Raw genomic sequence first — 15,904 nt, forward strand, 5'->3', positions numbered from 1 at the left:
GATGCGATGGGCGGGGTTACCGGAAGCTGTCGCGGCCTGTTACAAATTGACAGGTATTGGAAGGCGGGACTACGTACCGTTCGACCAATGGGAGAACAGGGGTTGAGTTGACTGACAGAAACAACACACCACTTAAAAGGGAGTCCAATTCAGCGTTGACAGCCAACTTTGAGCTTTTTGAATTGGTGTCAATCTGGCGCTGTCTGCTAAGGAAGCCCCTGCTAAAACATTCATGGGAAAGAATATGCATGTTTTTGTGGGAGTTGTACACTTGCAAGATTGAAAACAGGAATCTAATAGCATCAATGCCTTTGTGCAGTCATGTGAATAGAAATGCTCGTGTCACCAGATCATGTCAATCACTTCATAAAACACAGCATTCATTGGATTACAGTATACATAAAGGCCATGATGAACGATGGCACGTTTTACTTAAATATTGAAAATAAATGCTGAAATTGGGAAGGGATAACATACTATATTGTGTTGTTTGAAAATGGTTGCTTCAGAAAGAGCCAACATTTGACTCCAGACAAGCGTTCTGCTATACTTGTACGCAAGATTGTGACGTTCGTTCTTTTTTTAATGTTTAATATGAAAACGATTACTCTCGTGACGTTTGGGCGCCCTCTCGTGGTCAAAGAGCCCAATGCAGCCGCTTTGTGCGTTTATGCTTACGCCTTGCTTAATGCGCATACAACGTGTGGTGCGTGATACACTCTTAACACGCTGGTTGGTTTCAAAATACAACATTGTGATGCAGCAAAAACGCCATTCATCTTTCCTTTTGCAGCAATAATATTTACAGCCAGCCACTTCCCCCAAAACGAAATGATTTAACATTAAAATGAAATATTCATGTTGAGAAAATTGCAGTGAAGTTCGAGTCGGCTTAACGGAATTGTGGATTGGGGCTATGGTCTGGAGAGGGTTAGGGGAGATAAAACGATGATCACACGCTTTTTACATGGATGGGTAGATGAAAGGCGAATGAGGATTATTATGGGAAGTGAGGATCATCTTGAAGAGTACATTGGCAGAAGTGGATACAAGTTTGGGGTTCACAAGGATAGCACAGAAACAAAGGGTAGACGCAGACACATGACATATTGCGCATACACATCAATGTCAATATCAATGGGATGGAAAAAAAGACATGTTTGCATGTGCAGATTATAATATGACGAGTTGCCTTTTTCAAAATGCCAAACACAGATGAAATGAATGGGCAAGACATTACCCAGCTGTCTCGACACAAAAGACTTGAATATTTGCATTGCTTTTCGCCTTTGTGCTTGCACCCCAATAACACCAGCCAATTTTCTTCTTGGCATTCGAAGGTGTTTATACTGCTCTACAGTAGCCAAAGGCCAAAGCATAGTACTTGGCAAGAAATACGCATTGGACTTTGCTCTGTAGAGCTAATCTTCAGCCTATATTGACAGAATTTACTCTAAATGTCTCAAATTCGTAAAAGGTTTGAACGCAAAATGTCATCTCACAGGACAGTGAAGAGCGTGAAAAAGTATACTTGAGGAGCAAGATGGAGATAATTGATTGTTTTGCCACTTGGCTGTACATGACATTTTAACGGTCAGTGCTGCCACAAAATAATTTGTCGTTCGCTTTTAATGGCGCTGGCGGGTTAAACACATGCAAAGGGGGAATAATGAGGCACGACTCGGTGAGGTGGTTCTGCAGAATGCTTACCTGTGCGCTCTCATCAGCGACAGCCCATTTCACTCGGCGCACGCCTCATTTCTCCGACAGTCAATGGGGCTCAGGGAAGTTGTTCAACCCTGATGTGAACATGGCACAGTAAGGCCCAGGAAAGAAATGGGCTTGTTGCACTTTATGATGTCAAGACAAGCTAATCTCAAATTGGTTTCTTTCTTTCACCTTATATGCTCAGGCTGCTGCTTATCTTGAGAAGTACATGAGTGATCTGCAGGGCAACCCCGTTTTATTTTCACGTCAGCGCATGGAATGTAAAATAGCCCAGTCAATGGCCATTATGTATTAATCCATCCAGCTTTGATTGATGTTTTTATTCATCTTTGCAAAGCACATGATGAATTAGTGCTTCTTTGAGACTAGGAGAACTGACACGTTGACAGTTTTCCCATATCGAATCTGCCTTTTGATTTCTTACTTTGCTTCCAAATACATTAATCACAAGAAAGGGGGGGGGGGATCCAATTATAGTATCTATGTCAGTGTGAATATTGGCCTTTTGAATATCGCCACTGCACATACGAAGGTTCCAAAAATTGAGCGAGATGGAGCCTCACAGACAGCCTGAAGGGATGTCTTGACTTTGAATTGACAAGAGGTAGAGAGATAAGCAAAGAGAAGTGAAGTGGAGATATTGAACTGCCTGCGAGCAAAATGTCACACACACAAATTCTATTCAACATCTTCACAGCACCTGTTGGTTGCCTTATCAACATTTCACTTGGTTCAAGAATCCTCCCCATGAACTTTTGAATGAAGGTGACATCCAAATAAAATATGATATCTATCTGCCACTGGCGAGCTTGACAAAACACACCTCTTGTTACTTTCTTGAGAGGCTTATTTGAGCTTTTATCAATACGCACGACAACAGATGAATGTTCAACGGCGGCACTGGGACCGCGCACTTTATTCTGCAGTGATCACAAAAACAATTAGGCCGTGTACGACGAAGAAGTCGCCGAGCACTCGAGATGGATGGACAACGGATGGTTGGGTCGATGGAAAGAAATGAAATGGCTGACGGGTAAAGAATGAAAGGAGGGATGGACCAAAAGACTGGTGGGTGGATGGATGGATGGATGGATGGATGGATGGATGGATGGATGGATGGATGATAGCACATGAATAGATCGATTGTCAGACATACAGACAGACAGAGCGATAAATAGATCAATCAATTCTCCCTTGCAGACAAGAACATTTATTAACCACCAGCCCAACATAAGTAAAAGAAGGTTCCTTCATTCTATCACTTTCATCCGAAAATCGATGTCCGTGTCAACTCTCTTCAGACCCCCCAAAAAACATCAAGCGTTGGCGGTAGAGTGACCACTTAGTCACTGCTCAGGTCTCATCGATCGTCTTCCCGGTTGCCCTCAATCGCTCATGTGACACCGCACCTTTCACAGCTCCTAAATAAAGTTACACTGGCCCTGGTGCTGAATACGGGATGATGCAGAGAAAGTACATTCAGCTGTGACAATAAACTGCTACGAGGGCACAATCCCCAAACTCGGAACTGTGGGGGAAAAAACGCACCCCACCCTTAAAACAATATATAGAACCGACTGGGCCACATATGAAAACAGGTTATGACTTTTACTGCACCTGAGGAGGAAGTCTTCATTGAAGCATGGACTATTTTTTGTTTTTATTGCTTACGCCACACAATGGATTCTGGCACCTTTAATTGATGTATGCTGCATCTCCATGGCAACCTGCATCAGGAATGAACAATGACTGCCAGGAGAGCATTTCCCTCTGATTATTATTATATGCCCGCCTCAGGGTTATAAGAGCATATGCTGACTATAGAAGCTCCGAGAACATGAGGTTCACTTTCAACAATATGTACATCTACGCATAGAGATATACTCAGAGATAAATACACAAAGATGTGCACGTAATAGTAATCGACCATTTTTTTCCCCCTGCTTGTATGACATCTTCTCTGCGCCAGTGTGAGCATGTTGTGATCAAGGATGTGCAGGCCGGCCTCGGCCAATACTTCACCCGCTGTTGGCGCATACAACAGAGTCAAATTTCACGGTTTAATAAGCCAAGAAAGATGCTTGAATGCACTTTTTTTTTGCTGAGTGGCGTATGGCACAATGACAAACAACACCCCAAGTACCTTATGGTTGTACAATGAGTGCACACATTCCAACAAGCACACTGACTCCAACGCTCCAATCCAATTTGATCTGCATCGGGTGTGTCCAATAGTCCAACATCGCCCCCCTCTGGTAGAAGAATATTTCATTGATTCCAGTTCAGATGGAGGACAGTGCTACTGTCTGACCAACTGGAATGTTTCCTAAAATATCTCCGATTTAACAATCTAGCCATTTGTGTTTTGCGCAAAATAGGTGCAAAGTATTTTGCTTCATGCTAACAAATACAAATATGTCTTTATTAATGTACTGTAGGGAGGTTCTAGCTGCTCACCCATGCTGCTACAATAAGGGGGAATAGAAAATTGATGGATGAATACATAAATCAAAGTGGTGCATAATTTGCATTCTATTACTGCATCATTAACAATCATGACAACTGCTACCTGGCTGTGACAACTGTGGCAATCCATTTAGAACGGAAGGCCAGCGGTAAATAATTCATCCGTGCACGACGGTCCAATTTATCTATAGTGGCCCGGCATTGGTTATAAATACAGACCGTGCAAACAAGCAGCAAGCCAATAGAAAATCTGCTATGGATGATTCACTCTCCAGGCAACAAACCATGTCATATCTCCGTCTAAAGGTCCATGGAAAAAGCCATAGTACTTGAACACAGTGTTGAATAGTAAAAGGAAGTATCATTCTAGAACAGGGAGGAATTTGACCTTGACAGCTTGCCACCTAATGGGAAATAAGCATTTCTATTGTTGCCATGGTTTCTGCCCATTGCCTACCTCGCGACTCACTCCACATTTGAACAAACATTGCATCATGCGATTAGAAATCTAACACTGGGGGCTCAATGTGCAATAATTAGGAGCTTCTCATTTGATTCCGATAATAATCAAGGATTTGGGCACTCTTTTCATCCAACAGGTTTAGCAGAAAGGACCAAACAGCCGGGGGACAGATTAAAAGGTTTAATCCGGAATATCATAACGATACAGAGATGAAAATGACCAACTGTGATGCGAGATTCTTTGGCTTAGATCCTGCTAATGTCTAACGGAGGCAGGACGACAAGAGAAGAAAAAGAGCAACAAAGCCGCTGTACACTAAGTTTGTCATTCAAAGTGTAAACAAGGACAATTCCTGGGAAATTTGACCAAAGATGGGGAAAAATAAAACAAGTGAAATAACAGAGGACGCACATTTTCCAAGATTGTGCATATAGGTTTCGAGTTGAAGTCTGTACTGATATGAAATTAAAAAAGAATAGCAACATACTTTTGTCATTGCTTGCGTAATATATAGACTACAGTCCATCTTTCACTTCACTGGCTTGCTCAAACCAGCTGACAAACCCATGAAAACCTCAATAACATCACTTAATATCTCCTATGGTAATTATATTTGAATACTGTACAAAACAAATGACTTTGGTATGGATTTTTCTTTCTAACCATGGGACGTAAACTCCCTGTTTCTGTCAAAAAAGAAGAAACAAAACAAAACAAAAAAATAATACATCTTTTTACACGCAGCAGGCTGAAACATTTAGGTTTGATTTTTACAGACTACATACCTTATTCCCTTTTAATGTCTGCTAATGATTAAACAGACTTCCTCATTTACTGTAGATGACACACACACACACACACACACATGCGCACACGCACACAAACACACGCGCAGACAGTTTTTAATCTTTGAGGCTGATTTGTTTTGTTTTTTTGGTTTCAAAGTGGCTTTTAACACAAATGATTGCTATGGGTTCTTTAAACATGCATCACTGCTACGTTGCACCATGAAACATACACATGGGACATTAGTGTCGTTAGCAATCTAAATACACATTCCTTTTCATTTGTATGCCTGAAACATTAGAGGCACTGCTCATTTAGTGTGCATAGATAAAGTATTTGGTTAAAAGCTTTATATTTGTGATATCCCTGTTTGTTTGTTTGTTTGTTTGTTTGTTTGTTTGTTTGTATATGAGATGAGAAGAGTGCAAAAAGTCCATCTGTCTTTGGAGTTCTTCCAGTTTGCTTTTGTGTCACCCGAGAGGGGGGCGGTGTGTTTTGAGTTCTACTTCTCATCCACCACGATGATTTCTTCGGGGATCTTCTCTTCCGAGTCGGAGCAGTCGGACAGCTTGTCCAAATACTCCATGTCTTCGAAGCGTTCCACCATACACTGGGCTGTCAGGCGGGCTTCCGGGTCGTGGTCCCAGCACTCGTCGATGGCGGAACAAACCAGCTGGATGCCCTGTGGATGGAGCACACGTGGAGTCAGTCCAAATGTACGTGGGTGTCTTACACCGAATTTACGTGGATGAGTACAGAGGCACACCATTTTTGCAGGACTTCATACTCGCTCTGATAAAACAAATAACGGCAAACACTGCAATGCCATTTTTAAGCATTCATTCAAGTGTAAAAATAAGTCAACAAATGTGACCAAGAAAACATTTGTGGAATAAAATAAGCAATAGTTTACAATAAGGAGCAAATCCTAGTGCCATGTCAAACCTCCTTATTTGAGTTTCCACTCACTTTCCCCATCTCTAGACAATTGTGGACCACAGAGGTCAGTCAATATGGCGACACTCAAGCATCAAGACACTTGCATTCATTTTCCATGACGTTAAATAAGTAATGGTGGCACGGATTAGTTTAGTGGCATCAAGCGGGGCCAAGAAAATTCGGGTAGGTGCTTGTGAGGGGATTTTTGGGAAGGCACTTGGATGCAGTGTCAGTATCAGGCACAGTTGATTGCATCAGTAGCTTGTGTCATATTAGCCACGCCAGGAGGAATGTAAACAATCCTAATGGACAGGGGAAAGCACCGTGGAGTAAGTAATATGGCTGCTAACAGTTCAATATCCGGCCCCAACACACAATCCTTCAGTGAAATGTCCCGGCTTGCGCCATCTGTTGCTCCCTCGCATAGCAACTTTCCCCTCCCTCCCTCCCTCCCTCTACTCTTGTCTGGCAGCTCTGAATGCAATTCCTATCCGCCCACAGCCCCACACCAACTGGAAGGCGGCTAAACTTACAGTAGTAGAATTGTGGTATGCTGACATGCAGCCATGTCTGAATGAAGTGTCTGGAAAAGCCCTCAAATTGCAGTCCGGCTTTGTCAGGGATACTTCTTGTCACTGATAATATCACATCTCATCAGACATGACGACGGAAGTAGGAGAAAACTCCAACATTTTCATGTCATGTCTTTTAGTTGTGTGGTTACTCATCCTTAGTGTTTTAAGTCAAACGACACCACCCAAAAACTAATGTCAGTATATTAAATAATAGTGACGGACGGGTAAGATTCACACACACAGTCGAAAGAATATTTTCCAGTTTTGTCAAACTGGAGTGAACTCAATGTAGAAATGATTGTTTCAGAACCTAACCTCACCGTTGCATGAATACACTGGCGGAGCTGGGGGGGGGGGAGCTGCAGGGGCACTGCCCCCCTGAAATATGCCAGGCCATGGAATTGATGTGTGTGCGTGTCCCTTACTGTGTGGTTGAGCCAGCTGTTGGGAATCTCAGGTCTTCCTCTGTCTCGGAGCACGCTGTCCTTCATGCTCTCTACACATGGGTGCTCCCTTAAATTTCCAAAAGGAGGCTCATACTCTTTCACCTCTGTGTGGACAAATAAAACAAGAAAAAGTACAATTTAAATAACAATAAAACATCAGTCAGGAATGTATGGGAAATCTTTACAGCACCGTTAACTTTTATTTTACCGTCTGGTTGATTTTCGATATCAGAGAAAGTATTCAGCGCTGACAAAGTGGTGAGTGATATGGTACAAGGCGGACTTCATAATAGGATCACAATAACATTGCTTGTTTCCCAACGTCTGTGTGAGTCATCCGCTAATCCACTCCTCCGCTGACTTTCATTACACTGCGGTGGCTGAGGCGCTTCATGTAGAAGCACACTGCATCGATGTAAATAGATCTCACTTTTTTTACGTGGCATCACCCTCGCCGTTACCTTAAGACAATTCATTTCAGGGTTCATCATGTTGAAAGTTCAAACAAGTGACCTCAAAAACAAAAGACACACACACACACACACACGCCGAGCGCTGTGGCCCTGACAGCGCTGACGATGTGACATCTGGAAAGCAGCTGCCCTAACCTCTCCTCCTCTCCTCCAGTCTCTCCCTCCTGGGACTCCAGGCATTTGGCTGTCTGCTGTCTCCCTCACGCTCAACTCGTACTCCGCCATTATCCCCTCCCTCCCTCCCTCCCTCCGTGCCCCACCCGTCGAAGGAACGCCAGCAGATGCTTTTTTTTCTCCCAAGCTCTAAATCCGTACCAGCTAAATTATATAGCAGACATTTTGTAGGAAATAAAAAAAGGCTTCCACTCTAGCATTTGAGTCTCTCGTGTTCATCATGCTCAAACGCTTCCTCTGTACAAAGGCGGATATTTCATTTCACTGTCGGAAGGAACAATAAATACAAAAATGTCTCACAAGAAACATTCCTTCAGGGTCAACAGGATAAATAAGTTAATAGTGGCACATTATATTGTTTCAGTTTACGGGAGACAAAAAAAACAACCACAAATGACCAAAAAGATAAACCAAATGATATTTGTACAAAGGAGAGATTTGAATCTGTAAATTCCTGGGGTCCTTTTTTCAAGTCGTGTCAGTAAAGCCGTGAAATTTGATTGCCCCTTGGGCGTCATTATTTTGTGATGACTATGCCTAGAAATCACAAGCGATGTCATGCAAGACTTCAACAGTGAGCAATAAGGCGTTAACTCTGGGTGGATGCACTTCTGGGAAGAAGAATGTTGGTTGACTCCAAAAGTCTTCCAATTCTATACTTTTGGCCAACATCGCCATGTAACATTACAAAAAAAATGTCAAATATCGTCTTTAAAGTTTATTAACAACGATGAACTTTTTACACTTGCAAAGGTTTTACCGTATTGCTTGAGTGCTACAATCATTTTTAGATCTCAGGAAAGATCCTATTCACTTCAAGTCTTGTGACTCACGCCTCATGAGAACTGTTTGGGACATGACGGCGTCAAGCAAAAACATGGCGGGACATGTTTGTTAATATTGAGAATGAGTCAGCAGACATCTGTTAGTTACAATACAGATTTCGACTCCTTTTAAGTGTTAACGGCCCCTCAAAACGTGTGTACAAAACTAGCAAGCTGCCCGAGTCTGCCGCCAAGTCTTATTCTGCTTTCCATCACGCTGGAAAACCTTTGTCTCGTCCCTCTCGACAAACTCGAGTTGGCATGAGTAAAGCTCTCGAGAGTGTTTCCATGCAGTGGGGGAGTCATTAACCGCTGCATCACCTGCCTCGGGGCAGGAAATACTTAAGAGACGGACGATGTGCAAAGATGCACGAGGAAATATAGAGAAGCTGTCAAATTTAGTAGCACGCAACGACAGCCGTATTCCATGTTGTCTTGAAATGGGAACACAAATCATGTGGCTACCCTATAAATGTACTGCCAGTCCTAAATGTAGCAGAGTTAGACAGGAAGTAACACATAAAAGATACGGAGCGAGTCTCGAGTCAAACTCCGAGAGAGATTTTTAATATAGCCCAGAGCATCTGGTCAGTCACGACGGGCGTAAATTCTGTTTGCAGAGAGACATGGCATCCGCAAATAAAAACATCTAGACATACACAGTAGTTAAGTTGACACTATAACAGTCAGTCTTGGGCCCGGGCTTTTGCAAAAAAACAGGAAATGGGGGATTTTATTTACCCACAGAGTGCACATGCGCATATTCACGTACCAAGGAGAAGGAAAAACAAGTGGGATCGTGGGACACTTTGGCATTTGGGGCAATTTCAAGGAACCTACGGGGGGGGGGGCAAAACAGGAAAAAGAGCTCAAGCAGACACGTTCATGCCCAAGCTAGCTTTCAATCTGCGCGTTGACACAATGGAGACAGGAGAGGTCGCAAGCCCCCGGAGACATTGAGGCGGAAGTGAAAAGAAATGAGCCAAGGTTGACATGAAATAGTGCTGTAATGGCTTACCCCCAGATAATCAGCCCTTTCTATTATTTGCACATATCCTGACCTTGTTTTTGCAACTGGATGACAAACACACACACATGTAAGGGGCACATGAGCAGCATCAAGTTGAATCCTTCAGACTTCCACAAGATGAAGTGTGGCTTTTGTTCTCTCTTTTGTTTTCTTCTCTTACGTATATCAACAACATCCACTAAATGAAGCAAGTAGCCCACTATGTGGACATGATTTGTGCTTGGTTACTGATAGCGATAAGGTTACACTTAGTCAAACTTCGACGCTAACGGTGCCTTTTGCAATCCTAACAAAGGTGATTGCAAACGCCGCCAGACCGAATGCAATCTCGGTCTTATCAGTGTGTGGCGATATCTTACCTCCAATAGCGCTGCACCTGGAAATCATCTCCCACAGTACAAGTGCCATGGAGTACACGTCCGCCTGTTTAAAGCACTCAATGTTTTCCAGGTTGATCCTGGACTCCAAGACCTCCGGTGCCATGTACCTGGCTGTTCCCACCTTAGAATAAAACAAGTGTTGAAAATGTTCATGTTATCACATTTTGTGAAAATGTAATTGGCCTGGTTAGACTACCACCCATTTCAATTTAAGATGAAACATTACCTGTCCACTGTTTGCAAGCTCATCCACAGACAGGGAATTGTCTAGCCGCAGCGCCAGGCCAAAGTCACACAGGCAGCAGGTCAGGTCGCTCTTCACCAGTATGTTGGAGCTCTTAATGTCCCTGTGTGCAATGGGCACCTTATAGCGGCCGCCCGGCAAGTGATGACTGTGAAGATGAGCCAGTCCACTGGCAAGCGATCCTCCCAGTAACCACAAGTCGTGCCAGCTGATAATACGGTGGGTCAAGTATTCTTGGAGGTTGCCTCTCGGTTGGTACGCCGTGATCAGCCAGTACTGTCTCTGCACCTTCCTCTCCTCGGCCGTCAGGAAGTGGAGCACGTTTTCGTGCCTCAAATCGGCATCCGAGAAAATTTCCTTCTCGTTCTTCCAGGAGGCGTATTCCTCGTAGGAGAAAATTTTGACCGCCACGGTCTCAAAAGCCTGCTCGTCGCTGACGGAGGATCCCTGCTTGAGTTTGGCCTTGTACACTTCGGCAAAGCGACCTTTCCCCACCTGGATATCCAGTTCAATGGGCAACAAATCGGTGTTGTGGTTGAGATTGTTGGCGTGCGTTGAGCTGCTGTCGGAACCTTCGTCGTCCCCCATGATGCCGCGAGCGTCGCTGAAGTCCAGAGGGGTACCTTTCTTGCGTTTTGCGTTCGCTCGCCGCTGGTGGTACACTCGGTAGCAGTAGAAAGAAGTAATGACCAAAATGGCCATGACCAGAAGAGGAACCAGGCTCACTATGATGACAGCAACCTGGGAATCCTTGTCTGAGAAACAAAAAGAAGTACGAGAAGAAGATGAATTTGAACTCAAAAGTCGTTGTTGTACCTCTTATTGCCAGTTTTATACAATTAGTATCAATATTAGGTCATATTTTTATACACCTACTGAGCTCAATAAAAACAAGTGGGTTTTGCTGCTGTAATTATTGTCGATGTTTTTGTCTTTGCGCTGAAAACCTCTTTACAAGCAGTACGCTCCGCCCGTCTGCTGCATAGATGAGAAAAATCCTCTCCTGAATTTGCATTGTTGTTGTCAGTAAGAGAGGAGGAACGTGCCCCTTCCCTGAGGAATGTCTGATGTCTCAGGGAGCTAAAGTTAGGGCTTGCGCCGCAGAGGCAAAGTGCTCCAAACCATGACCCAGCCAACCGCATATTGTATCTCTCTTCGTAGTTTATGTCTGAGGCTTCAAATTTGGAAAGTCTTCTGTCTGGGAGCTGAGCTATGGCTTGGACAAAAAAGGGAACTTTTAGATATAATTGCCCCGTTTTGACGGTGCACTTACTAAATAGACGACTTTCAAAATGTTATCGCCAGACATAACACACGGAAATGTTCTCTCCAATTTTGTTCAAACCCAAACCAGTGAATCTTAGTTTAGAAGCAAGTCTTGTTATGAGGCACAGAAAGAAGCTGTGTAAATAAGGGAGGAGGAAGTATCGGGGAGGGCATCTCGTTGCTTGCCGAGGCAAGCTCCCTGCTTAGCTCGTTGTTTTTTTTTTTTTTCTAAACAGGAAACCACATGTCTGAAATCCTCAACACGGCCCCCAGACGGTTTGTTTGGATTTTCATAGCGAAGCTATTCCTTCTAACAAACCTGTTACTGTACCTGACTACGAATGCAGAAAAGCCATATTTCATCACACTTGGTGGCAAAAAATGAATTTCGCTGCTGACATTAGTATTCATCACTATCCGTTCAAAGAAGTGAAAATGCCATACAGGTTACAGTCTGACCGACAGTACAAATATTAGATCTCTATGCTACTTCTTGCAAGGCTATCTTGAAATGGACTAAAAACAACAGTTTGTAACGATTTAGTTGGAGGAAAACGCAGTGCATGTCTGTACTGACAGCTACTGATATTAGAATACGGGGTCAACTCTGACTATGACGTAAGCAGACCGAGTTGCGAAAGCAAATTCCAACTTCCTGTGGGGGTTGTGGAGTGTTTTCGATGGCTACGCTTGAAGAAAAAAGTTCTCCCAAACACACGCAAACCTAACTAATTGTGGTATGAATTAAAACGACGAGTGCTGCAACTTACAAGTGTTAAAAATGATCAGTGCGTTGCACTCCTCCCCCGAACAGGAGCACATGAAGAAGGTCGAACCCATGCCTTTCCTTTCTTTCATCTCACACTTGCTGTTGTTGTAGTCGTCCAGGACCAGGCCGTACAACTTCTCAGCCGGGTTGTGGCAGACGGTGTCAAATGTGACATTGTCGTCTTTCTTCCTCCTTGTGAGTAGACACCAAACAAAACAAAAAGGTGTCAAGCATGATGTCATTCACCAAATGTGCTTTTATGTGCACGTTTTCCGATCCGATTGTCAATATGAGCAAGGGCAAATGTAGTCTGCATTAGTCATCTTCATTGTTCTTGTTGACAGTTCAAAGGTCAAATGAATGACTCCAACATTAACCAGATCGTTTTTGACAGTGTGTTGTATTTGCGATGGGGTGTCATGACCCTTACCAAATAGTCACACACACGTCGTCGTCATGGGTGCAGATGGAGGTGATGTTACACTCCACCTTGCAGCTTCCTTGACCCGGGCAGTTGGTTGCTTGTACGTCGCAAAACTTGCATAGTGTTCGAGACGTCAATATATACGAATCTGGGAAGAAACAGACAATTTGGTCCGTCAAAAGAAGACGTTTGCAAATATCTGCTTTTACTTTGGAAAACCATGACCATCAATCTTTCTGGTGGGATCATGCTAAATTGTTTTTTAATCACTAAATAATACCAAATAAACAAAAATAACTGGTTAATATACAGTGATTGGGGACGACAACAACAATACACTTGCAAATAATGCAAATAAAATTGTATCCGATGATTCAATTCATGGATGGGATAATTGCTAGAATAATCGATTCTAAAACGATTCGATCGTGACAGCCCTAGATTAGAGGGAATTAAAAAAAAAAAAAAAACGACATCCCTCCCGACATTTAAATGTCTTTAAGGAAATCTTAGTACCCTGGAGTACTCAGTTGCATCCAGCGCCTTTGCTCTTGTTCTGACTTGCCAGCAGACAGACACCATTGCGGCTGAGTGCCCGAGGGTTGGATCATTATCGTGGAGACAAAACCCAGACAGCCAAGAACAAAGCAGACATCTTCACACTCGCAGGGACGTTGCTCATTTGTCATGCATACCAGTCAGAAAGTAAAAGTCAGTCAGTCGAGTCAGAATGTGTCTATGAATGTACTCGTCAAAAGACAAATAGTCCGTGGAAACGATCAATTTGATCGCTTAACTTCTGCCGTTAATGTTGGTGAAAGTTTGAGTCTGGAAAAGATCCATTCTGTATTTTGTTATGTTTATTTTGCTAGCATATTGGTAACCTATTTGTAACTGCGGCACGTAGCTTGTCATGCACTTTTGCTGCACCCCCAAAACAAGAAAATACTAAATAATTTTTTTTTGACAAGTTGCTATTTTGTCCAGCACCATTTAATAACTTGGAAATTCAATTGAATTGAATTTATTCGATGAATGTTGACACTTCTCATAGTTGGGGGGAAATAAGAAATATTTTTGATGCGCTAGAATAAAAATGTAAACACACACGCCCTCAAAATCATATATACAGTAAGTCTGTGCACTATAATTGTTGAGCCATCTTGAAATGCTACGTAGATATCTTGAACGGAGCCGCTTGCTGCGAAGATTGACGCTCAGTGTCTGTTTGGACATGCCTGACTTCACACTGGTAGGAGGGGAAGGTAGCGTGGGCGAGCGCGTGGATGTGCGTGGATGCACTGCCACAAAAGAAAGCCCTCTTTGTCAGTCACTACTCGGGCCTTGGGCTTAGCGCCCTGAGCTTTGGCCAACCTGCAGCACAGAGAAAAGCATGCATCCTCCCTCTTCCTGCAATGCAAAGCTTCCTTAAGACAGATGCACACAAGAGACAAAGCAGGATGTAGCTGCTTCGTCCTGTGCTAGTGATGACGCAACTTTTGACAGCAATTCTGCTGGGGCCGTATCGTGTTTGAGAATTAGCGCAAGCCCTCTGCAAAAACAAAAAGGTCATTTAAACCCATCGGGGTGCCTTTGGAAAGGGTGAATGGTAGTAATTGTCACCCGTGGCTTCATCTAATTGCAGGGAGAGGGGAGGCGGATTAGGAGTGACACAGATGAATGCACAAGACTCAAGAGTGAGTGTCTTTTTCATCTCAGGCTCGACCTGTAAGTAATGCGTGGCCAGAGCGCACCAAAGAAGCGCACCAAAGATGGACATATACGACTGTAGACGAGTCCGCCCCGTGGAGCTTATGTACCGTTGCTTTAAAAGACAACCTCCCTCCAAAATAAACAGAAAGGAAAAAAAAACACACCATTGACAGTTTCAAGCCGTCTTAAACTTTAGTTCAAAACCAAAAGTTACAAAGAGAAAACAGCGCGCTTCAAACATCTGCGGAAAAAGTAAGTCACCGTTTGAACTTCTCAAAAGGGACAAACAGCACAAAAGTGGCAGTGAATTAACTTTGGCAGCTGCAAAAACTTTTTTTTTTTTTTTTTTTTTGACAGTAAAAGTTCAACTCACCCGCTTGCCCGAGCACAATACTACCAAAGAGTATCGCTCCACACCAGAAAGCGGAAAAGCGGAGTAGCTCCATGAAGAAACGGACAATGCCCTCCCTCCTTCCTCTTTCTCATTAATTAGCCGAAGCTTGGACGCGGAGTTAATATCCAGATTGAAGCGAACTTTCTTCCGCCCGCTTGTTGCTCCCCTCAGCTGCAGTGAGAGAGTAAACACAAATGGCGTTCTCTATATGACTCACTGTACGAGCACTTCATGAAACAGGAAATCTTCTGAGGGGCTGGACATTTTTTTTTTTTTTTTCCTCCTCCTTTAGTCATGCTCATGTTGCTCCCAAAAGTCTTGAAGCATATCATTAAGAGGCAAGGCAAAACTTGAAATGACATGTTTGCAAATAACTTACTGACTGTACCTTCTAAAGTTTTTATGCTTTTTATTTGACCCTTCAAATGACTTCCCAAATAGAGAAGTGTAGTGGTTCAACGTGAAGGTCGCATCATCTGTATTTTCTGGAAGCGTTCAATTAGGATGGGCAGATTAAATGATGAATGGGGCAAAATACTCGGGATGGGCGGGGCATAGGAGCGCGCACTTCCTCACCAGATGTTTGTCAAAAATGTCATTTGATTATGGAGGAAAATGTGTGAATTTGTGCAAAATATGCGTGTTTCTAAAATTGAAGTAGTGGCCTTCCCCCCCCTCCCCCCCCCCTTTGCTTAATAAAAATCTTGCTTGAGGACGCAAACCTGCAACCTTGAACTGCAGTCAAAGTGTCCCCAGTTATTTTTCGATTTGATGAAGCAGAGGTTGAATGCCATTCCATTTACACCACCA

At 43.4% G+C, this 15,904-nt stretch overlaps 1 protein-coding gene across 2 annotated transcripts; it reads right to left on the minus strand.

Annotated features, from left to right (window-relative positions):
• Positions 1-4,822: 4,822 nt before the first annotated feature.
• tgfbr2b (transforming growth factor beta receptor 2b) lies at positions 4,823-15,324 on the minus strand. Of its 2 annotated transcripts, none has more exons than XM_037264323.1 (7): positions 15,074-15,324; positions 12,994-13,135; positions 12,565-12,755; positions 10,511-11,283; positions 10,264-10,405; positions 7,383-7,507; positions 4,823-6,125 (listed from the first exon to the last, which is right to left on the minus strand). In XM_037264323.1, exons 1-7 carry the CDS (start codon positions 15,144-15,146, stop codon positions 5,946-5,948), a joined length of 1,626 nt encoding a protein of 541 aa, XP_037120218.1. In that variant the 5' UTR covers positions 15,147-15,324; the 3' UTR covers positions 4,823-5,945. The 2 variants fall into 2 exon arrangements, with proteins under 2 accessions (XP_037120218.1, XP_037120219.1); XM_037264324.1 differs by lacking the exon at positions 15,074-15,324 and adding an exon at positions 13,504-13,887.
• Positions 15,325-15,904: the final 580 nt, after the last annotated feature.

The sequence above is a fragment of the Syngnathus acus genome, chromosome 11, assembly GCF_901709675.1.
Source record: "Syngnathus acus chromosome 11, fSynAcu1.2, whole genome shotgun sequence".
NCBI classification, from domain to species: domain Eukaryota; kingdom Metazoa; phylum Chordata; class Actinopteri; order Syngnathiformes; family Syngnathidae; genus Syngnathus; species Syngnathus acus.